This window comes from Eumetopias jubatus, unplaced genomic scaffold (assembly GCF_037043125.1).
Source record: "Eumetopias jubatus isolate StellerSeaLion01/CBP00866 unplaced genomic scaffold, mEumJub1_p1.0 scaffold_9, whole genome shotgun sequence".
Taxonomy (NCBI): Eukaryota; Metazoa; Chordata; class Mammalia; order Carnivora; family Otariidae; genus Eumetopias; species Eumetopias jubatus.
In genome coordinates this window covers 76,871,287-76,895,354 of record NW_028274815.1, presented here as the reverse complement: position 1 = coordinate 76,895,354, position 24,068 = coordinate 76,871,287, and the positions used below count along the sequence as shown (strand labels likewise).

Here is a 24,068-nt window from a genome sequence, read left to right as displayed (position 1 = left end):
TTTCTAGATGAAGAATCCCAGGCCCAAAGAAAGTGATTGTTTCAGCATTGTTTGTTTGCGGGCATGTTGTTTCATTCACTCATTCGTACCCTTCGTATACATTAGGCTTTCAGTGGGCACCTGCTCTCCAAGCAGGGCTCTGTGCGTGGCTCTGGGAGACAGGGTGACTGGCCACAGCCTCCACCTTCACAGACTTCCTGGTCCAGTGGGGCCATGGCCCACTGATGGGGGAATTGACATCCGAATCCGGGGGTCCTGCCCACCAACTCCAGCCTTCCCCACACACTATCTAGGTGACAATTTCTCGAACCCTCAGACCCTTTCTACACTTACCTTTTCCCCAATTAGCTCCACCTCCAACATAGGACTCACTAAGTGCTGTTTCTCTGTGAACAAGAAGTTACAAGATTTCTGAGACAGCAGCATTTTTTTTTAAGGGGAGGACATGTAGAGGTGAGATGACAGAATGACTGTCACACCCCTCTGCCATCATCTGGTGTGGTGCCCCCCCACACCCAGGCAGACCTCCCCCATCTCCACGCTATGTGTCATGGCCCATAATGGCAGCGGGGGTGGGCGCTGGCATAGGGAACCGGGAGTCTGCATCCAGACATCAAAGACAGGTCAGGGGCATGTGACCCATTTTAAAGAGTATCTACGGGGTCTTCATGAAACAAATCTTGGTGGGTTTCAGTCTCGTCCTCTCCCCCGCACACCCTGAATCTTAGGTTCGCATCAAAATGGAACAGGGAAGCCCCATGAGAATCCAGGGTGCCACTGTGTAGGGAACCTCAGGGTCACTCCCCCCCCCATCCTGACTGTTACTGAGATGAAGGTCCTCTGCGCAGTAGATGAAGAACTGTAAGTAGGCCATGTTGATCGGGACCACCGTTGACTTGAAGATCTGAGTAGTGGGGTCATCAGCCCCATAGGGCAGCTTTTGATCTACCTGCAGAGACCAGAGACCCGACAGGGTAGAGTCATAGGATGGTCATGGCCATGGCCACCAGATTTGGCTTCTCGGCCTTCCACTTGGTAGCAGGGAGGGATGGACAACCCTCAAGTGACACAGCAGGCAAATAAAAGCATGTGAAGATCAGTGGCCACTCTGAGGGCCAGGGGCACCCTATGAAAGCAGCCACAGTAAGAAATGTTGTTGGGGTGTCGGGGGCAACCTCACCAGAGCCTGGTCTCCCACACCGAGGACACAGATGGTGACTTTCAGGTAGCCTCTCACACCACTGCTGGGTTCATTCGGCTGGCAGAGGCCTAACCATTTCCTCATGAGTGTGTGACCTGAAGGGGCAGAGGGCCCATGGGAGACTGGCCTCTAGTCTCCATCCTTCTTCCCTGAAACCAGTCTTAGTTTCTGTGGGAGAGGGGTGTGGAAATGGGTTTCATAGGGCACCTGGGTGGCTCAGTTGGGTAAGCAACTGCCTTCGGCTCAGGTCATGATCCTGGAGTCCCAGGATCGAGTCCCGCATCGGGCTCCCTGCTCAGCAGAGAGTCTGCTTCTCCCTCTAACTCTGCCCCATCTTGGGCTCTCTCTCTCTCACTCTCTCTCTCTCTCTCAAATAAATAAATAAATAAATAAATCTTAAAAAAAAAAAAAAAAGAAATGGGTCTCATATATTCTGGTTCCCCTACAGTAGCAGAGGAAAATGGGAGTCACTCCTACCAGTAAGCAAAGCTAATACACTCCGCAGGCTGTCAGCCATTGCCTTTAGGAAAGAAAGAACCCTCTTCCCCATCCTGGGAACTCACAGTTGTTGTTACTCTCCTGGTCTGAGAGAGGCAAGCATTTTACCCAACCCTAAGCTCCAACCTTAACCTGCTATGTATGTTATGGCCAGATCGTATGTTATGCTTACAGTGGAAAGCTCTACTCAAATGCTAGTTTCTGAATACTGGCCTCAAAAAATAGAAATTCAAACCAAGGCTGCAATAAAAGTTTAGCATTTGACCCAAAGGGATGCCTTGAGTTTTGAAGAGAAAGATGTTATCATTATAAATATTATCAAATACAGAAAATAATTCATACCCTCTAATAGTCTCCCCTCGTGTGCTGAACATACAGGGATTTTGAAATATGTGGACAACTGGCCTGCTTTTTCTCAGAAAGCACACTCATTTGCAACAACTGATACCTACCTGGAGAATGGTAGATAAACCCAATATCTGTCTGAAAAGACAAGAGTAGAGTAAGGATTAGTTAGGGCCTCTGGCCAAGATGAGCAATATCAACAAACAATAGTAATGTACAGACAGTATTAGCCACCAATGCTTGAGAATTTGCCCTGCTCTAACTCCTTTACTCTTTACAACAGCCTACACATGGTTATTTATCACCTCCACTCTGCAGAGGAGGAGACTCTGTGAGAGAAGTGCCTAAAGTCTTACAACTAGTAAGTGAGGAGGTCTGGATTGAGAGGATTCTCAGCCACCGCACAGCACTACCTGGCCAACACAGCGTTGACTCTTCCTTGGGTTGGGAAGGGTGTCTCCCATCCTGGGGAAGAGGCTGGTCAAGCGAGAGTCTTTCCCTTTCCCTTGGGAGAAGATTTCTGCCTGAGGCCTGAGGGATATGGTACAGGACTGAAGGTGGCATGTGGCAAGGCACTGTGGTATATTCAGGTCACCCTTGTATTCCACATCTGAAGGTTCCATAGAGCAGTCCCCAGATTCTGCATGTTAGGCCTGTTTTAAAACTCAGTCACCCCTTTGGGTTAGGTAGGCCAAGATTTCTTAGCTACGACAACAAAAGCACAATCTATAAAAGAACAGTTTGATGAAGTGGACTCCAGTGAAATGTAAAACTTCTGTTCTTTGAAAGATACTCAAGAAAATTGAAAGACCAATCATATACTGGGAGAAAATATTTCCAAGTCATATATCTGATAAAAGGACTTGTATCCTGAATATATAAGAAAATCTCAAAAACTGAGTAGTAAGAAAATGACCCAGTGAAAATGAGTAAAAGATTTGAAGATTTGTTTATTTAGAGAGAGAGAGCGAGTAGGGGGAAGGGCAGAGGGAGAGAATCTATCAAGGAGACTCCCGGCTGAGCAAGGAGCTGGATGCGGCGCTCGATCCCACACCCATGAGATCATGACCTGGGTCAAAAGAGTCAGATACTTAACGGACTGAGCCACCCAGGCGCCCCAAATGAGCAAAAGATTTGAACAGACACAACCCTGAGATCATGACCTGAGCTGAAATCAACAGTCTGGCGCTCAACAGACTGAGCCACCCAGGCACCCTTCATGTCTATAACTTATTTAACAGTTCATATCACTGGTCACTGTCTGGAAATTGTGCAGTGGTCTTTGTCGAAAGTACAACATTTTTTACCTCCTGCCACCTAACCTCTCAGGAATCTCTCAATCTCTAAGCCTATGCTGCCTTTTTAAAAAAATATCTTTTATTCATTTATTTGAGAGAGAGAGAGAGAGTGCACAGAGGGAGAGGGAGAAGCAGACTCCCCACTGAGCAGAGTGTTCCATGTGGGGGCTTGATCCCAGGACTCCGAGATCATGACCTGAGCCGGAAGCAGACGCTTAACCCACTGAGCCACCCAGGTGCCCTGCCTATGCTGCTTCTTTAAGGGACAAGTCATGACTCTTCATGTGCGTATTACAAGTTGTGAGAAAGAAACCTTACTTTGATTTGTCCTAAATGTGCCTTTCCCAAGGTGGAAGCCTTTTTCCAGGGGTTGCCAGATTTGGCAAATAAAAATACAGATGCCCACTTAAGTTAGAATTGCAGATAAATGAGGACTTCATTTTTAGTATATGTATGTCCCCTGCAATATTTCACGAGGAGCCATGCAATATTTGAGGCATCCTTGTATTTAAAAAGTATCTGTTGTTTAAGCTTCAAATGTAAGAGAGCATTCTGTATTTAATCTGGCAACCCTACCTTTTCCCAATCTTCCTGGATTTAGAGAATCTTTTTTAGCCCTTCATGACTGTGTCAGCTTTCCTCATCTCTCAGCCTGTGTCTTTCCAAAGCAAACATTTTTATTCTATTCTCATAGGCAGCAATTTTCTCTGTGTTTCTCTGCCTTTTTGGATCTTCTGCTTCCATTTTCTGGAGGCAGAGATCTGAAGTGTGTCCATAGTATTATAAGTTCAGGGAATTGAACATGGCACATAAATGGTACACACTTTCATCCTTACAATGACTCTGATTTGAGTATATCATTATTCCCATTGTACAGATAAGGAAGTAGAGGTTCTGAATAACTTGTTTAAGTCAACCCAGTTGGTAGGTAGATCCAAATCTGGATATTTCTGCATGAAAATTCAAGTTTTTGCCGCTAAGCTCGGGCATGGAGCCCACAGTAGGTCTCTGTTTCACCAAACCTCCTCCTTCATCCAGGGCTCACTTGGAATCTCCCGATCTCTGAGTTGAATCTCAACAGCGTGGAATTCATCACCTGCAGAAAGATCTCAGTTATTCACATCCCCCATTTCTCCCATCCCCATGGGAGGCACTGTAAGGGCACATTAGGGATTCTCCAGGATCTACTCAATACTTCCTAGTGGCCCGCGCTACCACATAGGTTTTCTCATTTAATTCTCAGAGGTACCCTATGAGATTCAGAATTTTAGTTCCATTTTACTGATGAGGAGGTTGATCAGACAGTTCAATTCATTTGATGAACCCAAAGGTCAGCCCAAAGCAAAGTGTTGCACTCAACTTCCTCCATGGCATGCTGTCCTGATCGTTTCCCATGTGCCTGTGTTCCCAAGAACATGTACACTCTTCAAGGGGGAGGCCTTGTTCTCCTTAGCCCTGTGCTGGGCATATAGGAGGTACCAGATAAACACGTTCATTGCTGTTACCGGGCTCCCTCTGGTTGGGGAATGGAATGTCTCATGTTGAGGGCACATGTGAGGGGTCCTTTGGTGGCATGAGAATCCTGGCACATGAGAAGGGGCTGTTTTCTTCAACTCAGGGCCCAGCTCAGGGCCTAACAGTTGGCATTCCATAAGATTTGCTAAATGAATGAATGGGGAGTCTGGGTTGCCAGAGTGTGATAAAGGCAGTGGAGGATATGCCTTGGGGTCAGAAGGACCATCTGAAGTGACTGGCTATAAGGGAGGGGTGAGGGGCTGAAGTCTTTCCCAGAATTGAGGTGGGACAAGAAAGTGGGCCCATCTTGTTTGGCTCCTCACCTGGATTAAGATGGTCTCATCAAATAACTTAGCAGGCACCTCATAAAAATTCTGGAAGAAGATCTGAAGCAGAGAGAATGGGGGTAGGGGTTGGATGATATTCCTTCCACCACTTCACCCAGGGACTCAGTAAGCCTGAAGGCTCAGAATAGCATGCTTCTTCCCCAGCTCTTGCCCATTTCATGCTCATGCTCCTCCTCCAGAAACAGAGGCTTGTCTGGCTCCTGGAGGGTGTTCTGCCAGGGTAAAGGGCAGGGGCAGGGGATCCCAGGAGCATCTGTCAAGAGTGGCCCAAGGCCCAGCTAGCTGCCCTGGGATGGAGTCCCGAGCCTCTGCCTCCTTCTAGAGGGCCCTGTCAGTCCACTGCATCCCCAGCCCCTGCTGCACCCAGGATCCTCTTTCCCAAATGCAAACCTGGCCCTATCACTCTCCTGCTTAAGCTCCCAAGTGCCATCTGTGACAGGGGCCCAGAGCATTTTGCAGGCTTCCCTCCAGCCACAGACACATCTACAGTTCTGCCAAGTCCTGCCACTTCTTGTTTCTAGGCTTCTGAAGACACTATTGCTTTTTTCTGAATTTTCTTTCTCCACGATGTCCTTCTTTCCCTGGTAGACTCTTCTTTCAAGTTTTCGGAAGAGCTTCAAGCTTCCTTCAAGCTTCCTTCCTGAGTCTCCCCATTCCTCCCTACTCTCATTGTGCTTTTATCTTTTTATTTATTGGCCTCTTTACCAATTAATTCAGTGAGTATTTATGGATTTCCAACTGTGATCAGACACAATGCTATAGCTTAGTGCTTCAGCAGTGACAAGATGTAATGGTCTACGCCTGCATTTCACAGCTGCATTAACAGCACCTCCAGATCTCTGTTAACCCCAGTCTTGCACCATTGTCATTGTCTATGTGTTCACAGGCCAATCCCGCCCCCCCCCAACAGACTACTGGTTCCTCCAATGGGAGTTTCAACTGATTTTGTCTGTATTCCCAGTGCCAAGCTGTGCTTGGCTTTCTGTAGGCACTCAGCCAATGTTTGTGGAAGAAGCAAGCTTACCTGATGCCTGCAGGTAATGCCCAGCCCCTGGCTAGCCCCTGGCTGGCCCCCTTAGCCCAACTGCCCCATTCAGTTCTGAAGGGCACGTGCAGCCCACCTCATTGAAGAAAGGGTTGTTTCCCATCTTGATCCGTGTGTTGTGCAGGTGGCCTCCGATGACCACCTTCACCATCGGCTTGATATTGTTGCCCATGAGCTGTCGGGCTTCAAACACCTTCACTCGGACCTACGGCAGGGGAACACAGGAGCACCTGAGGTTGTGGCCCGGGCCCCCTTCTCCAACAGGGACTCTTCTCTAAAAGAACAAAGTGTTCTGACAAGAGGCATCTACTGGGGATGGGAGGAGAACCACAGGGAGCTGGACTCCGCCTGCCTGAAGGTAAGTCCTAGGAAGGCCATGGCTCCTCCTGTTTCCTCTTCTGGGAACTGTCCCCTCCACTGCTTTGTCCTTTTCGTCTTGTGTAGACTCAATGTTTCTCAATTGCAATGGGCTTATTACAGAATACAGAAATGAAATCTAATCTTTCCCAGTTTTTTGTTTGTTTGTTTTGTTTTTACTTTTATCTACAATCTTTTTAGAGAACTGAGAATTTTTTAAAGTTCCATGCCATTGAATCTCTGATCTGTGATTTGCTCTCTGATTTGTGATTTCTTCTTCCCCTTTCTATACTTTACTGGGGCTTCAGTAAAGGGGCTATGACATCTGAGCCTAGAACTAGAAGGCGGGAGGGAAGATCAATGCAGAGCCCGGGAGAGACCCCGGCCGGCTGAGGCCCGGGGGGAGAAAGAATGAAGATGGCCGTGGCTAGGAGGGCACAGGTGTGGGAGCTTGTCATCTGATTGTGGGTACTAAACAACCTCCGGCTCTCCTAGCCCAGGCTGTGGCTCGGCCTTTCTCCATGAGTCCTCCTATGTCTCCAGCAAGTCCAGTGACCCTTTAGGGATCGATACGCATGCAGCTACTGGACCCTCAGATACAAGAGTGGGCCAAACCAGGCAAAGAGGTTGCACATCAGGATTTTGCCCTAACCTCTAGGACAGAGGAGGAGCAGTGATTTGGGCACGATGACCCTCTATCCTGGGCAAACTAGCCTGATGAAAAGGGATGGGGCCCAGAGGGAGAGGAAAGGAAGGCACTCCAAAGGAGGAACAGCATGTGCAAAGGCCTGGCAGCTAGAGAGAGAGGCTTGAGAATGGGGACTACAAGGTGTCCAGGATGCTAGAACAGGGTGGGGAAGGGCGGGGGCAGGAGACAGAGTGGCTTGCAGAGATACGTTTGTGTTATCAAGGGCCTAGGGAGCCATTGGAAGGAGTTTGGGCTTTGTCCTGAGGACATTAGAGCATCCTCATTTTTAAAAATTTATTTTTCATTTTATTTTATATTTTAAAATTAAAGTACAGTTGACACACGATGTGACATTAGTTTTAGGCCTACAACATAGTGATCTGACAACTAGATATTATACTACTATGCTTACCACAAGTGTAGCTACCATTTATCACGGATATCCTCATTTTTAAAGGACATTTTTAAGCAGGTGCATGGCATGGTACGAATGACATCTTTGAAAGACCACTTTGACTGAAGGATGGACAGGAGAGAGCTGGAGGCTGGGAGTTCAGGAAGAGCCTATGAGGTGGTCCAGGGAAGTGACGGTGCTGGCTCAGGCCAGGGAAGTGAAGTGGTGATGGAGAAGTGGGGGCAGTTGGGTGGTAATAAGAGCTAGGACTTGGCCATCGACTGGATGCAGGGGGGAGGGTGAGGAAGAAGGCAGTCAAGAATGACATCCAGTCTCTTGGGCAGGTGTTAGGCTGGAGAGCAGGTGAAACCATAGTAGAAATCTTAGGTTACAAGTTACAGATCAGAGGGAAGTTGGTGAGCCATGGGATGAGGGTTCCAGAAGTCATAGCGGGAACTCTCCTCAGCCCTTCCCATACAGCTCATTTTGCCATGAACATGGCTAGCCTTGTGTTGCCAACAATCGCGAGGACTCCAGGCCTTTTGCTCTTGCAAAAGGCACTTTTGCAGGGCCTGTTGGTATACATACAGCCAACAGCGCCTCCTATTGCCGCAGCAGAGCTGTCTCTAGCTTCAGCTTCCTGCAGAAGTGGCTCAGAATGACCCCGGAGGATCATGGGATGCAGTGAGGCTCTGAGGACCTGTAGCTCTGGCCCTCTGTCATGACCTTATGGAGAGACGGGGACAGCCTGGGATCACAGTGAGAGTGTCAGGTGAATCAGCCCAGAATCCTCACCTGAAAGTGCTGAGGCTTCGAGGACAGAGCCGTGGGCATGGTGGAGTTGGGTAACATCAGTTTCTGCCGGGCCGCCTCTCCTGCACTTGGGCCCAGGATGTCGCCATTGCCTGAGGAAACACAATCTGGGTGGGCCTTCAGAGGCTGGGGCTCAGGAGGCTTTGAGGCATTACACCCATTTCATTGTTCCATCCCCAGTGACTAGCTTCTGACTAAAACCATGGCCCAGAAGTCCTGAAAGGGGCACATATCCTTCCCAGAACATTCTCATGGGAACCTCCTCTTTTACTCAGTAACCCTGGGCCCCACACTCTACATGTGGCGGCTCTTGGAAATGGCCATCCTTGCTTCCCTCTGCAGCCCACTGGAGGCTGGGCCTTATGTCTAGAGATGACAAGTGGAAATATTGGGGGGGATATATATATATCTGTATCTATATATAGATATAGATACAACCTCAGCTAGGTGTCTGGAGATCTGGCTTCTAGATCCTAACCTGGTCACAGTCCTTCTGTAGGCCTCAAGGGATGGGTCGCAAAGGTCCCAAAGAGCCCATCCAGCTATGTTTGGAGAAGAACAGGGGTAAACCCTGAGGACATACCTATCTTCGACGTATCCTGGTATCTCACAAGGGTCACCTGGAGGGTGACGGTGCACTGCAAGGCAAAGGCAGAGGGGAGCTGTAAGCTAGATCTTGCAATCCTTGGCCAAGTCATAACACTGGAACCTCGCCCAGCCTGGCCAGGTTCATGCCCAGTTCCCCTGTGCAGAGCGATGCTGGCCATGGGACCTGTGAAGTCTTGGGTGGAGGGAGGTTATAAACTGTAGGGAGAGAACAATGGGTTATAGCGGAGGGAATTTGGAGACTAGAGGAGGCATGTGGCGTGGTGGTGACAAGGGGCTACAGCAGGGTGGGGAGGAGAGGGAGAGGTGCCTTGGGACCAGCCCAGAACCGCTGATGCCAACAGCTCTTCTCCTAGCCCAACATCTCCTGACCTCGGGTGGGGACTCCTGCAAATACCTCTTAATTGACCTCCTGCCTCCAAGTGCTCTGACTACCCATCCTACCTCTAGACCATCACCAGAATTGCCCCCTAAAAATGCCCTAACCGATCAGAGTGAAGTCACAGCTCACCAGCATAGACCATAAGGCCCCTGGTCTCAGCTAATCTCAGCTCTCCCACCACCCCCTTCGCATCCTCCCAACTCCCATGTGCCAGCAGTGCAGCAGCCCAGCCTCCCCAAACCTGCTGCCTGCCCCTCTCTCTCCCTCCAGCCTTCACACATGCACCTTACACCCTTGCCTGGGATTCCCTTCCTTTCCTGTCCATGGGGCAAACTCATGCCTGCTGAGAAACTGAATAAACAAATGGACAACAACCAGATCTTATGTAAAAATGGAACTCTGACCTACAATCTGAAGCAATCGATTCAGGAAACCAGCCCAATAAATCTGCAGTAACCCGCCCAGGAAGCCAGCCTGCTCTAAGTCAGCCTTGTAGGAAGTCAGAGTTCTCTTCTAGCAACCAAACAATAGCCCCATCACAATTGGCCCCAAATTGTCAGGACTTGATTCATAACTGACAGCTTCCCTAATTTTTGTCCCTTCTTCCCACTTGGGACCAGCCAGAGAAAGCCAAATACACACCCCTATTCAATCACATAGGATACCTGGCTTCTCGTTGGTTCACTTATAGCTTCCCCTGACCAACAGCCTCTAATCAGGGCACACTGGGAGCCTTCCCTGCTTCCGCTGTACAGCTTTACCCCTCCTCTGTCTGCCTTTGAGTCTCTGCCGAAATGCAAGTGATGGTGGCCGATGCCCTTGCTCTAGCCAGCTCTGCATAAATAGCCTCTGCTTATTCTCCTTTGGTTGGTCTTTGCTTGTTTCCATTTATCTTAATCATGTCCTCTACAAAGCCGTCTGTGACCTCCCACACGGAATCACTCACTTCGTCCTGTCTTCAGTGACCTAGCCTTCCTGCCCCTTGTGCTGGAGCACTTGTCACTGTGAGTGATGCCTACTCCAATGGACATGGGCTTCGTTCAGTTTTGTATCTCAGGCCTAACACAGGTGCTGTCATCCAATGGACAACTGACTAAATAATCGATCTAAAAGGATGGATGTAGGGGTGGGAGGAAGGGTGGGTGGGTGGAGGGATGGCGGGATGGGGAGGTCAGGGAGATGACAGCAGTGTGACAGGGCCTCCTAGGGCAGGAAGTGCTCTCTGGTGGGGGCACTGGGCCTCTGCTGAAATGGAGCAGCCCAACTTCACCGGCTGCCCCCATTCTCCAGCCATCCTTCCTGGGGCCCAACTCACATCTGTGGACATCATGAGATGGTTAAGCAGGTTCAGGTCCTTCACGAGAAGGACCTCACTCGGTTTTTTCACCAAGGGCTGGAGCAGTATTGTGGCCAGGCCGATGAACCTGGGGAGACAAGGAGCACGTATGAGATCCAGAGTCAGGGGACAGAGTGTCTTCTGTCCCAGGCATGACTTTATCTAGAGAGGGTTTTCTCTCCTACAGGCTGTGCTGTCCACAGAGAGAGGCTGTAGGAAGGAGGCAGTGATGTGGAGAACCCACCAGAGGACATAGGGCTCTCACGTCTCTGAGAACTGACTTTGGGGCTATGAGCAGTGGGTGCCCCAGTTAGTGGCTCTGCCCTGGCTCAGCTCCTTCCCAGAAGTTCTGCTCCCACACTCCTCCTGAATGGGAACAGTGCCAAGTAACAGCTGATTGGACCAGGGGCTGGACACCTGATGGAAGCTGGGCCAATCAGAGTCTCCGTCCTAGGAATTTTGACTTGGGAGGCCATAGGTTCAGTCTCAGTGGGTGTTGGTCCCTGCTGGGCACTAGAATGGGGCCACAATAGGAAGCCAGGATTGGGCAGAGAGAAGCAGAGATTTGAGATCCTGTGGTTTCAGGATCTGCAGAACTGTCCCTGGCTTCTCAGGTTCCTGATTCTGGTCTCTCTGCACTCCCAGCCTCACCACCCTCCCATAAATCCCCCACCTTTTTTTTTTTTTTTTTGGTCCCATTAGCTGGCTGGAGTGGGTTCTGGTCCTTGCACCCTGAGTTATGGATTCAAGCCAGGAGATGCAGCCAGCGCTGTTGCTTTGGTCAGAGTGCCAGCCTCCTGCCTTTCTTTGCCTCACCTGTCTTTCTTTGCTGCGCCCATGTCCCGAAGGATGATTTGCAGAAAAGAGTCATTTTGTAGGGGGCTGTCCCAGAGGTACCAGATCAGGGTCTGTGGGAGGCACAGAGAGATCAGCATCCTTCCTCCACCCTTCCCTTCCCATCCTTCTATAAAATGGGGAAAGATGCAGGGAATGGGCTGGCCCTGTGTTTCTCTTGAAACTAAGGAACCTCTCTCAAGTCTAGTTTCCTAAGAGGATGGCATTAGCTACCTTTCACCAAGGGGCTGAGCATCCTACCTGGGCTCTGCAGTGTAACTGCAATATAATGGGTGTGTCAGGAGTGAAGGGGAGTGGGGACCCGGGGTGGGGGTGGGGGACATGGATGGATGGAAGAGGAGAGGGATGGATCCTACACAGGGAACCCTGTCTCTGCTTCACGTTTCGGGGAACATCAGGATGGCCAGGTTGGACAAGATGGCCATATCACGGTCCATCCTCAGAGTGGAGGAGAAGGGCCAAGAACAGCTATGGGCCCTCAGGCCTGCACAGCCATATCAGCTCAGGGGCTACTCCCAGTCCAGACGCCCTGGACTTGGGGAAAGCTTGTGTCGCTCCCTGTCCTCTCCCTAGAATTCTGAGCATGGCCAGGACCCAACCTCGCTCTTAGGGTTGTCATTGCTTCTTTTGGGTTTGTCCTGTTGAGTTTTACCTCATTCCATGTGGGGTTATTCCCTTCTGCTTCATGAGTTCTCTTCTTGATATCTGCAAAGATACCAAGGGACAGTTATTGGTGGCAGGAAATATTTCAAAGTCTAGGTTTAAGTGTGGTAAAGAGGTAGGACTCCAAGAACGCTTTAAGTCTGGGCGCCTGGGTGGCTCAGTCGTTAAGCGTCTGCCTTCGGCTCAGGTCATGATCCTAGGGTCCTGGGATCGAGTCCCACATCAGGCTCCCTGCTCGGCAGGAGACGTGCTTCTCCCTCTCCCGCTCCCCCTGCTTGTGTTCCCTCTCTCGCTGTGTCTCTCTCTGTCAAATAAATAAATAAAATCTTTAAAAAAAAAAAAAAGAACACTTCAAGTCTATGTTGGCAGATGTGATATGGCACGGATTCTTACTCTGGGGGGTTTTAAAATTTCTCACTTTTTGTAAGAGTAACATCATCCCATGTGACAGATGATGTGTTCACTTCATTTTCTTCCTTGGAACATAGTTCCTAGCCATCTTGCAGCCAGGTGGTGCCTTGTGACTCGTTCTGGCCAATGCAGCGTGGGAGCGATTTTCACCACTGCCACAACTGGCTCCTAAAATCTCCCATGACGTTCTTCCTCTCCCTACTCCGCAAATCCATCCTCACCATCTGCAGGCAGGGTGGTGCCAGGATGACTTTGCAGCCACAAGCAGCAAGCAGCTGGTCCCTAAACCGCTGCTTGGAGGAGCCACTCAGGATTGCTGCCCCCCTTGATGCAGGACTTGGGTGTGAGCAAGAGGTAAACTTTTATTGTATTAAGGCACTGAGATCTAAAGGTTTATTTGTTACCAGAGCAAAGCCTAGTGGACCCTAAGACATGCCAAAACATCTCTAATGGGTTAAAAGTTCTTCATCCACTAAAATTCCCCTCCTCCAGAAACATCTTTAACAAAGAACAGCTGATAGCCCTGCAAAGAACCTTTAAATTGCTAAATTACTTTGAGATTCTTCCCAAGGAAAGAATGTATGAAAGAGGGGGAGACAGTGTGTGTGCAAGTATGCACCTGTTGGGTAGTCGGAAGGGGTGCAGCGTAGTGGATGGTATATGGGGGAAGAGGGGCTTAGAAAGGTGAAAAGGGAACAAAAAATATCAAACAAACATTCAGTTATTAAGAATTTATAGGTAAATTTGTGAGCAAACCCAGGAGTCTGGGACTTAGGCATCTTTGTAAGAGGTACTTCTGGGAGGAGAAAGATCACGTCCGTGGGATGGTAGGAAAGAAGGCTCAGAATCAGGCTGTTCCCTGGCTCATGGCAAAGATACACTGAACGTCCACTATGCCTCTCTAAACCTGTACCTGGGGACATAAACGCGTATGGGTTGTCCTGTGAGCCCAGAGTCCCAAATGTCCACTCTCCGAGGGGTGTTGTCACGTTCAGTGAGCACAGTTTCACAAACCAGAAAAAAACTTAAGGACTTCATTCTTTACTCATATCTATTATAGAAACAACTGTGCCTTCTTTCTCTTGACCCCAATTTCCTCACTCCCCGCACGTGCTGGGAAACCTCCTTTGCCCATATCCACCAGCAGACAGACTATCCATTTCTCTTGCCCTTCTTCCCTTCCTGCTCCCAGCTCTGTGTTGTGTAGACACGCTTAATCTCTTTCGTGTTGCCTCCTAAATCCTCTCACCAACGCCCCCCCCCCCCACCGGCCAACCTTCTTGGACATTTTTCCTTACCTATAAAAAATGGAGACAATAAATCTTGCCTCATTTGCCCCATGGGATTGTTGTGAGGAGCAAAAAATCGTTATGTTTATGAAAAGGCTTTGTTGGTTGTAAAGGTCACTCATTAGGATCGAACAGTTACTACTGGAGGTTGTATGAGAGCTGTACATATATTGTCTTTTAAAATCCTCACATCAAGCCTATGAAGCGGGTATTTTTTTTTTTTTTAAACCTCAATGTGTGGCACAGTCCTAGTTCACAGAAGCAGCTCGGGAAGTATTAATCTTTTCTTTTTCCCGTAGCCATTCCCCTGGAAAAAAATGGGAGGCAGAGATGTCATAATAGGAGAAATAATGGCAATAAAGCTAAGTTTCAAAAGAACCGGATGATGTCTACCCTGCCTTTCTGCCATACAGGGCATCTTTTACAGAGGAGGGCCCCCATGAGTCTATTTTTTCACCAAAGGTATGTTGCCTCTCCGGGCTCGTCTCTCTCATCCCGGAGCCTGGCTCTCACCTCGGAAGTAGGCAGACACGCAGGGTCTGGGTGGGGGGCTGAGGGGCGGGTTAATCGTGGCTGACTCCACCACAAGCTGCAGCATGTCCACCCCCTACTTCCCTCCTTTTCTCTGCAGCGGAGCCTCCTTCTTGGAGCACCTTGGTCCAACGTTCTCCCAGGGCTCACAGGGTGAGGAGAGCCCCAGGCCTGTTGCTTAGCGGTAGAGGTGATGTCACAAAGGTGGGAGGTTCTTGGTTCTGGAGAGGAATGGAGGGGAAGGACAGGAGGAAGTCACAAGGAGTACGAAGCCAGTGGCTTGAGGTGCCGAGGCCTGTACAAACAAAATGATTTGGCTGCTTGGCGTTTCCTCTTTTTCTTTCTCTCTTATTCTCACTGTCCCTCTGATCTCATGATCAGGTAGAAGGGTAGTGTTTCCTCTTTATATAAATAAGCAAGTTATCTGGAGTGAATCATTGCCAAAGTCCCACAATTTAGATGGGAAAATAAGAGAAGTGAGGTGATATGGGAAAAGGAATAGGTAAATTAAAGACCATTTCAAGGACAATTCAGGAGAAGCCCTTCTTAATGCATAAGCAAATATGTAGGCCTCTTTTTTTTTTTAAAGATTTATTTGTTTATTTGAGAGAGAGAGAGAGCAGGGGAGAGGGGCAGAAGGAGAGAGAGAATCTTAAGCAGACTTTCGGCTGAGCCTGGAGCCTGACACAGGGCTCAATCTCACAATCCTGAGATCATGACCTGAGCTGAGATCAGGAGTTGGACACTTAACCAACTGAGCTCCCCAGGCTCCCCAAGCCTCCTTTTTCTAAAGGGAGCCTAAGTCCAGATATGAGTCTGTCTTTAACAAAGGGAAACGAGCTTTTTAATTAATGAGCTTTTATGCCAGCTGATTTTAAGGTTAAAAAAAAAATCTCAAGGTCAGTACAATTTTGCTGTGGCATCTTGACTGCTCTCAAGGCCTCTTGTCATGAGGATGGAGCTGGGTCATTTGCTCTTGTCCACATTAAGCCTTTTTTGGCTTCAGGTTTGAATACTGTATAAATCACATCTTATCCAATAGTGGGAAGATTAATGGATGTTTTAAAAATGTGTCTTAGTTGATGAAACAATTGAATAGTAAGCTTACTGTGCCTTCTTTTTTTTTTTTAAGATTTTATTTATTTGAGAGAGAGAGACAGAGAGAGTGAGAGCATAAGCAGAGTGAGGAGCAGAGGAAGAACCAGATTCCCCACTGAGCAGGGAGCCCGATGCAGGACCCGAACCCAGGACCATGGGATCATGACCTGAGCCAAAACCAAGAGTTGGACATTCAACCAACTGTGCCACACAGGCTCCCCTAAGATTTTTTTTTTTTTAAAGTAAACTCTACATCCAGCATGGGGCTTGAACTCATAACCCCGAGATCAAGAGTTGCATGCTCCACCAACTGAGCCAGCCAGGTGCCCTTACCATGAGCTTTTATAATTTAGTAAGAAGAAGATGAATACGCCCAAGGAAGATAAGGGAAAGTTTATAACAGGTGATAGCCCAAATGGACAAACAAAATGATGTGAAAAAAAATTCAGTCTCTTTAATAATCAAAGAAACTCAGTGAGATACCATTTATCACTTTGCCGAATTGGATTCAAGAGCCAAAAAAATAAAATAAAATAAAATAAAAAAAGAGAAAAAGATGTAAAAAAAAAATTCAAACCCATTAATAAGCAAAGAAATGCAAGAAGATATCATTTATCACCTCCCAAATTAGAAAAAAATGAAAAACAGTTAAGAGTGACATGCTGAGGAAGGAACAGGGGCAGAAGGAAGATACGAATCCCTACATAGCTCTGATGGGAGAATAAACAGAAAAAGAGCAGAAGCCTGGCCTGGGATAAGTGCCAGGGAGAGAGAATGAACAGTGGGAGACAAGGGGCAGGCACTGCTCATTTTGGGTCATTTCTTCTAGTATTAACCTCTATGTTTCTAAATAGCATCCCTTGAATTTTTCAATTTGAGACACTGGCTATGAAGTCAGCTCTTACCCCATCCCTCACTCCTTCCTGCCTCCCAGTTTCTCTCTCCCCCAATTCCCCATTCATCACTTTCAGACATTGCTACTGCTGTTTATTATGCACGTGAGTTTAGCTTTCTCTCACTCTGCCTTTCCTGCATCCCTGCATCCTCTTCTCCCAATACAATCACCCCTCATCTGGGGACTAAACCTACACCCAGTCTTTTCATTATTATGCTGATGTATATTGTTTCACTGAAGATCAAGGAATATACAGTTGACCTCTGAACAACATGAGCTTTTTTTTCCCCCATGAAAAGAGTATTTTATTGTTTTTTTTAATTTAGTGTTTCTTTTCTTTCTTTTTTTTTTTTTAAAGATTTTATTTATTTATTTGAGAGAAAGAGTGAGAGAGAGAGCACCAGAGGGAAGAGGGTCAGAGGGAGAAGCAGACCCCCCGCCGAGCAGGGAGCCCGATGCGGGGCTCGATCCCGGGACTCCAGGATCATGACCTGAGCTGAAGGCAGTCGCTTAACCAACTGAGCCACCCAGGCACCCAAGAGTATTTTATTGTTTTTGTTCATACATGCCAAGTTTCAACTTTCAATAATAAAATTCAATAAATTTGATTCCTCAATCATAAAAACTTGCTTTACACATTATTTACATGTTGCCAAAGTCTACAGCCACACAAAACATCACAAGGATTTGACTCTATGCATGGTACCATCACACAGAAGGGAGCTGATCAAACAACATACATTCAAAGATTAAATTGAAGATAGGCACAGTGTATTTGGCACTGTTCATTAACATTATAACACCTTCCTCTGAGAAACAGGTATTCCTTTTTTTTTTTGAGAGAGAGAGAGAGACTTGGGGTGGAGGGGCAGAGAGAGAGAGAGAATCATAAGCAGGCTCCATGCTCAGCATGGAGCCTGATGCGGGGCTCAATCTCATGACCCTGAGATCAGGACCTGAGCTGAAGTCAAGAGTCAGCTCCTTAACCGACTACGCCACTCAGGCACACTGAGATAGGTACTCTTAAGCCACAATATACCAGAATTTTGCTATTCACATCAAAAGCACCTTTCAAACTTTGTGGTAATCAGTTTAAAGAAAAAAGATACAACCAGAATTGGGAATGGAATTCAAACCTCCAACTTTTTGCTGTGCTCCAAGCTGCCATTCTTAAAGTCAGTTTAATTTGATGATTTTTCCATTGTGAACAACTTGGGTTTGAACTGCGTGGGTCCACTTGTATGTGGATTTTTTTCAATAAATGCAGTGCCGTGGGTGCCTGGGTGGCTCAGATGGTTAAATGTCTGCCTTCGGCTCGGGTCGTGATCCCAGGTTCCTGGGATCGAGTCCCGCATCAGTTTCCCTGCTCAGTGCAGAGCCTGCTTCTCCCTCTGTCTCTGCCATTCCCTCTGCTTGTGCTCTTCTGTCTATTTCTCTGTCAAATAAATAAATAAAATCTTCAAAAAAAAAGATTAAAAAAAATAAATACAGTGCCGTACTGTAAACTTATTTTCTCTTCCTTCTTATTTTCTTTCATTTTTTAAAATATTTATTTATTTGTCAGAGAGAGAGAGAGAGAACACAAGCAGGGGGAGCAGCAGGCAGAGGGAGAAGCAGACTTCCCGCTGATCAGGGAGCCCAATGCGGGAGCTTGATCCCAGGACCCTGGGATCATGACCTGAGCTGAAGGCAGATGCTTAACTGACTGAGCCACCCAGGCATCCCAATCCTATGATTTTCTTAATATTTTTTTCTTTTCTCTAGCTTACTTTATTGTTGGAATATAGTATGTAACACATATAACATACAGAATATGTGTTAATCTACCATTTATGCTATTGGTAAGGCTTCTGGTCAACAGTAGACTTAGTAGTTAAGTTTTGGGGAAGTCAAAAGTTATACATGGATTTTCAACTGTGCAAGTTGGGGTGGTCGGCGTCCCTAACCCCCATGTTGTTCAAGGGTCAACTGTACTCTAATTCCATATCCTTTTTCTTTTTTTAAGATTTATTTTAGAGAGAGAGAGAGTGCACAAGCATGTGTGAGTGGGGGGAGGGGCAGAGGGAGACACTCTTCAAGCGGATTCCCCTCTGAGCACAGAGCCCAACCTGGGGCTCGATCTTACCACCCATGAGATCATGAAGGGAGCTGAAACCAAGAGTCAGATGCTTAACCAACTGAGCCACCTGGGCGCCCCCATATCCTTTCTTATATAACTTTGTGTTTTCCTGTAAATTAAGAATTTGCTTTGTTTTTTCATTTGCTTGCTTATTTTGAAAGTCTGACCAAGTCTTCTAACATCCTTCAGTAGCTCTGTGATACTCCTTTTTTTAATGTTTATTTTTTTTAGTAATCTCTACACCCAACATGGGGTTCAACTTACGACCCCAAGACCAAGAGTCGCATGCTCTTCCAGCTGAGCCAGCCAGGGCCCCTTACCATGTTTTTGGTGTCACCATTGAGTTTTTAGCCATTCTAGTGGATGTGAAGTGGTAAAGATTTATTTTTCATCTTGAACCATGTCTCTTGCCTTGGTGTCCTGCTATCTGTCAACCAATCCATGGATCATCAATCAGTCAACACAGAAACCACTCCCTATGTCCTGGGCTATGTTCTCTGAAGGATACAAAGAAGGTTAATGCCCCTGACTTTGAGGATCTACTCTTTACTATCTATGGTCAGTACCAAAATTCTTACTGGGGCATCTAAGGCTCTGCAGGCTCTGGCTTATGTCTGTTTCTCACCTTCATATCTTTCCACTTGCTGACCACTGTTTCCTAGTTACCTTTTTTAAAAAATGTTATCAAGCTCCCTTCTGCCTCTCAGAGCCTCCCCCTGACCCCCGTTCCTTCTCCTAGAGACCTTCTCTCCCAGCGTATACCATGTTACCTCATTCTGCTCTTGGTTTCAGTTTCAGTGTCACCTTCACAGGGACACTTACCCCATCACCCAAGCCAAGGCTGGCTCACTGTTCTATATGCTCATCACCTTGCCCTTTAACTAATCACAGTAAGTATGGTGGGGAGTGGAGTTGTGAGGGGTCAAATGCCTAGGTTCTGGAGCCAGGCTGGTTTCTAGTTCTGCCTTTGATACTTACTAGCTATGTAACCTTGGGCAAAATACTTTACCTCCCTGGATAGGACTATAATAAAACCTAGCATATAAAGCCATTGAGAGGGTTAAATGAAGTAGGTCATCTATGTCACTTAGAACTTGTTTGGCATTCTCTAAATGCTAGCCCTTATTTTCACGGTTGTAAATTAAACAATTATTTATGTAGATTAAAAAGAAGCATGCCTCGTCGGTGCTGTATCCTCAGCACCTAGCATAGGACTTATTGCATAGTAGGAATTTAAGAAATATTTGTGAACGAATGACTGAATGCCAAGTGTATCCTCCAGGATATCAGAAGGAAAGACATTTTAGAGAGGAGATGGCCAACTCTAATCGATTGGTAGTGACAACCTGGAGTCCTGTGTGGAGAAAATGATTTTGAAGTTGCATCTGTGGTCACAGTGGACCGTGATTGATTGATTAATCATGTCTGCCAAGGCCCTGGAAAAACCCCTCCAAAGCAAGTGTTAAGGGTTTGACCTCTCTGCTATAGAGAACACTCACTATCCTGTTGGAAAGAATACAGAATCGTGAAATGACCAGTTTGCCTCCTTTCTCTCTACTGCCTCCCCACTCCTGAACCTTCCATCTTTCCTCTGGGCACTGAGGGCTCTGTGTTGCATTGCACACGCCCTCTGAAGCACTGTGTTTCTTTCTTTTGGCTGGTCTCTGGACCTACTTCCAATTAGTGTTATTTCAGTTGTCTCACTCCTGCCCTGAGAGGCAACCAAAATGAGCTGAACGAATCCACTAATCACCCTAGAATGACTGGACTTGACTCTTGATTGTTTTCCACCCCAGGAACACCTACAGTTAAATCTAGCCTGGGGGTGCGGTGTGTGTGCCTGTTTGTGGTATAGGGCTGGGTAATGAATCAAATGCGGGGCGGGGGAGGGGGGGGCCAAGGACGCCTAGTGAAAGTGGCCAGAGTGAGGGCATATGCAGCCTCCATGCTTGCCACGCTGGAAGGTGAGTCCCGTGCTGCCACAGTCTCCAACTTTTTAAGAGAGTGCAGAAATCTGGATTTTTACATGAAATCTCCCTAGTTTGAAAAAATGTTTGCAATTAGGGGAACCTGGGTGGCTCAGGCGATTAAGCGCCCAACTCTTGATTTCGGCTCAGGTCATGCCCTCAAGGTCTTGAGATCAAGCCCTGCCTGGGCTCCGTGTCCAGCCGGGAGTCTGCTTAAGATTCTCCCTCCCTCTCCCTCCGCCCCTCCCCGACTCGCTCACTCGCTTGTTAGTGCGCGCACACCTGCGCGCACACTCACTCTCTCTCAAAAAAAAAAAAGTTTGCAATAAAATTTTAAGAAAGCGGTGGGTAGACCAAAGAAAATGGTATTGGTATTGGACTGTACTTGGTCCATTTACTGTCCCCGTCTGGGCCCTTACTAACCTTTCCTATCCCTCTGCAATGGCCTGGTCCTTCAGAGTTCAACCTTAGGTGACTTCCCCTTCATGACATCACCCCAAGCCCTTCGTGGTACATCTTTCTTCTTGTAGGACACTCTGGGGGCCCCTCATGGTAATTATTAATCATCCTGAGATCTATTGGTGCTCCTGCCACGTTACCAGAATTACTCATTTCATTCTCTCGGCTGCCCAGTGAAGTATTTGCACATTTAGAGATGAGGGGGGACGCTGAGATCTTGCTGGGGTCATAAAGCCGTCGAGTTAAGCCGTGGGTTGGAGCTGAGATTCCAACCCGCCAAGTCTGATCTCTACCTTGAGCGACACTGCTTCCTTAAACTCCTCAGCGGCAGGGCGGTGGTCTCAACTCTAGACTGAGTGCTGACTTTCTGCTTGGGAGGAGACCCGCGCGCCTCCTGGCGCTCCTCTTCCCGCCTTTGTGGCCGCAGCCACTCCTTTTCCGGGTTTTGCCGCTCACCGCCCTCCTCAGGCGATAATCCACTTCCGCATTTTGCGGGGCGCCGGGCGTGGAGGCGGTAACGCGCACGCGCGCAGGGATCCGGCCCGGGCCGAGCGCGCGGCCCGGCGATTGCGGGTGAGGGAAGGGCCGGCCCCGGCGGGGTGGCGGGTCCGGCGGGTCGCGGCCCGGGGTCGGGGCGAGCGGGAGTCTCGGCGAGGGCTTCAGGACTCCCGGGGCATGCGGGGATCGGGGGCTAGAGCCCGGGGCCAGGGCGGCTGGGGTCGGACGGGCGCGTTGGGCCGGGGACGGACTTGGGCCGCCGTGACGCGGGAGCCCGGCCGGGCCCGGGCCCGTGACGCGGGCGGGAGGCGGGTGCGAGGCGGGTGCGAGGCGGCTCCTCCTCGTCGCGAACTCTCGGTGACCTTGGCCAAGTGGCTTCATCTCCCCCCGAGCCGGCGCCTCCGTCTATACAGTGCGCATTATAAGCCCTGCCTACTAGATGGGGCGTTTCGAGGCTCAGTGGCGAGATCCCCGGAGGGGTACGTGGAGTACCGGGCGGTTTGCCGGGGACTGCCCACCCTGGGACGGGGGAGAAGGGACTTCCTGGGATAGCGTTTTGCTGCAGCCTTTGGCAGGAGTTCTCATCTGGATATTTTAAGGACTCCGGGGCATTAGGAAGTAGTTGCAAAACTTTTAACATAAGAAGGGGGCTTGAAGGGCTTCCTAGAGGCCCACGTTGCCCTGCTGTTACTGGAGTGCTCCCCCTCTGGCCGCCGAGACGGCTCTGAATATTTGGGAAATGGTGTGAAGCAATGGAGCGACGGAGCCCCTTAGTTTTGGAAGAATGAATGTTTGTGATTCGTGTTTGCCAGAACCTTTCCTCCCTGCATAGGAATTTGTGGTGCTGGCCAAGCAAGTTTAGTATGTGTCCATGTGAGGCCTTTGTGAACAGTGGAGTCAATCAGCTGTCCAGTAAACGAATTTTGTAGGGATTGAGTATGGAGGATCCTGTGGTGCCAATAGCCTTTTTTAGGGGTGGTGTGGGATCTCAGGAGCCCTTCCTATGGTGGCCAAGGGTCTGTGGTGTAATGGATACTCAATTATGAATGATAGAAAGTCACAAAAGTAACAAGCATATTAGATATTATTCTAGGTTGGAAGAAATTTAGAATCTTTGAATTGCCTTAAACCGAAACTTTTCACTGCAGGTGACTAGCATGCAGATACCCATTCTCTGACTTGCTGGCCCTCTACTGACATGGCCCACCGGGGTGGGGAGAGGGACTTCCAGACTTCAGCGCGGCGCATGGGCACCTCGCTGCTCTTTCAGCTTTCAGTGCACGAGCGGGAGCTGGACCTGGTTTTTCTGGATCATAGCTATGCCAAGCCGTGGAGTGCCCACCCAGATGCCAGTAGTGCTCGCCCTACGCGCATGCTCTTTGTTACTCCCCGGAGGCAGCATGAAAGTACCATGTGAGTTTGGGCTTCTCTCGTAAGGGCTGCCCTTCCCCTCTAACTGGACAGTAATCAGATGGTGGGGATTAGAAAGGATTTTATTGTGGGAGATTATATGGGGGCCTTGGATATTTACTTAAGGCATCTCTGTTAGGCAGTGTGAGGTTATCCGGCCTATATGTAGACATCTGCATTCAAGACATCTAACAAGTTAAGCAAACAACATATTCCACGTAGTTAATAGGACTTGTATGGAAAGAGGATTATTTAGCTGGTGATGAAAAAGACAGAAGAGTTGATGTTTTAAAAATTGTCACTCAGGATTAGACTCATTTCCTTTACTCCAGTGTTCTGGCTTGCTCCAACACTGGCAATGATAACCTTTTTGAGGTAATGTGATTTCTCTTTTCTGGCTTCACCCAGCAAAGTTTAGGAGCATATTCCAAGACATATTCCGCCTTGCTTTCTCTCTTAGCTTGTCACCCACGGGTTGATGTAAACCCTTCCTAGGTCTGATTGTATTTTCAACTGGCCTACATTATAGGGTAAGGATTTTTTTTTTATAAACTTACTATGTAATATGTGATACAATTACGTTTGGCCTAAATAAACTTGTTTAGCAGTTTTTTGAGCTTTAAGTTATTCTAATTTTATTTCAAGATTGATATATTCTATTTTGATGATCAAATCATGCCCTGAATAATTTTGTAAACTTTTTTGGGGGGAAGAGACTTTTCTTTGTTTTAATCTAATCGAATGTCTTATCTTTCCTCTAGGACAGGTTTTAGGCTTGTTGGTGAATAGAGATCTTTTATTTTGCTTCTTTACATCTCCTATTGAGCCTTAATGAGCTAGAGATACCATGATGTGTGTGTTTTAAACATGAATAGCATAGTGGTGTTTTGTTTGTTTGTTTGTTTGTTTTAAGATTTTATGCGGGACTCAATCCCAGGACCCTGGGATCATGACCTGAGCTGAAGGCAGACGCTTAACGACTGAGCCACCTAGGCGCCTGGATTTATATTTTTAAAAGATCACTTTGAATTTTTGTTGAATAGATACA

The 24,068-nt window shown here is 47.9% G+C and overlaps 2 protein-coding genes across 10 annotated transcripts in view; one reads left to right on the top strand and one right to left on the bottom strand.

The window, feature by feature from the left end:
- Positions 1-14,641, bottom strand: part of FER1L5 (fer-1 like family member 5) — a 54,458-nt gene extending 39,817 nt beyond the window's left edge. For both annotated transcript variants that reach the window (XM_028103795.2, XM_088026553.1), the window contains exons 1-13: positions 14,557-14,641; positions 12,333-12,385; positions 11,642-11,733; positions 10,805-10,913; positions 9,085-9,139; positions 8,484-8,593; positions 6,326-6,454; positions 5,181-5,243; positions 4,388-4,438; positions 2,152-2,182; positions 1,181-1,296; positions 826-949; positions 334-386 (exon numbers count right to left, since the gene is read on the bottom strand). In XM_028103795.2, coding sequence (XP_027959596.1) covers positions 334-386; positions 826-949; positions 1,181-1,296; positions 2,152-2,182; positions 4,388-4,438; positions 5,181-5,243; positions 6,326-6,454; positions 8,484-8,593; positions 9,085-9,139; positions 10,805-10,913; positions 11,642-11,733; positions 12,333-12,385; positions 14,557-14,641 — 1,071 coding nt within the window. The remainder of the gene's footprint in view (positions 1-333; positions 387-825; positions 950-1,180; positions 1,297-2,151; positions 2,183-4,387; positions 4,439-5,180; positions 5,244-6,325; positions 6,455-8,483; positions 8,594-9,084; positions 9,140-10,804; positions 10,914-11,641; positions 11,734-12,332; positions 12,386-14,556) is intronic.
- A 6,971-nt stretch (positions 14,642-21,612) lies between these two features.
- The window catches only part of KANSL3 (KAT8 regulatory NSL complex subunit 3), a 43,292-nt gene continuing 40,836 nt past the window's right edge, over positions 21,613-24,068 (top strand). For 2 of the 8 annotated variants that reach the window (XM_028103883.2, XM_028103882.2), the window contains exons 1-3: positions 21,664-21,685; positions 22,881-23,023; positions 23,481-23,550. Coding sequence is in view for 4 of the 8 variants with exons in the window: in XM_088026552.1 (XP_087882678.1) it covers positions 22,809-23,023 (215 nt within the window). In the remaining 4 variants the exon portion in view is untranslated. Of the gene's footprint in view, positions 21,686-21,900; positions 22,090-22,758; positions 23,024-23,480; positions 23,551-24,068 lie in introns of those variants that run through there. The other 6 variants (XM_088026552.1, XM_028103878.2, XM_028103884.2 and 3 more) reach the window with 4 other exon arrangements.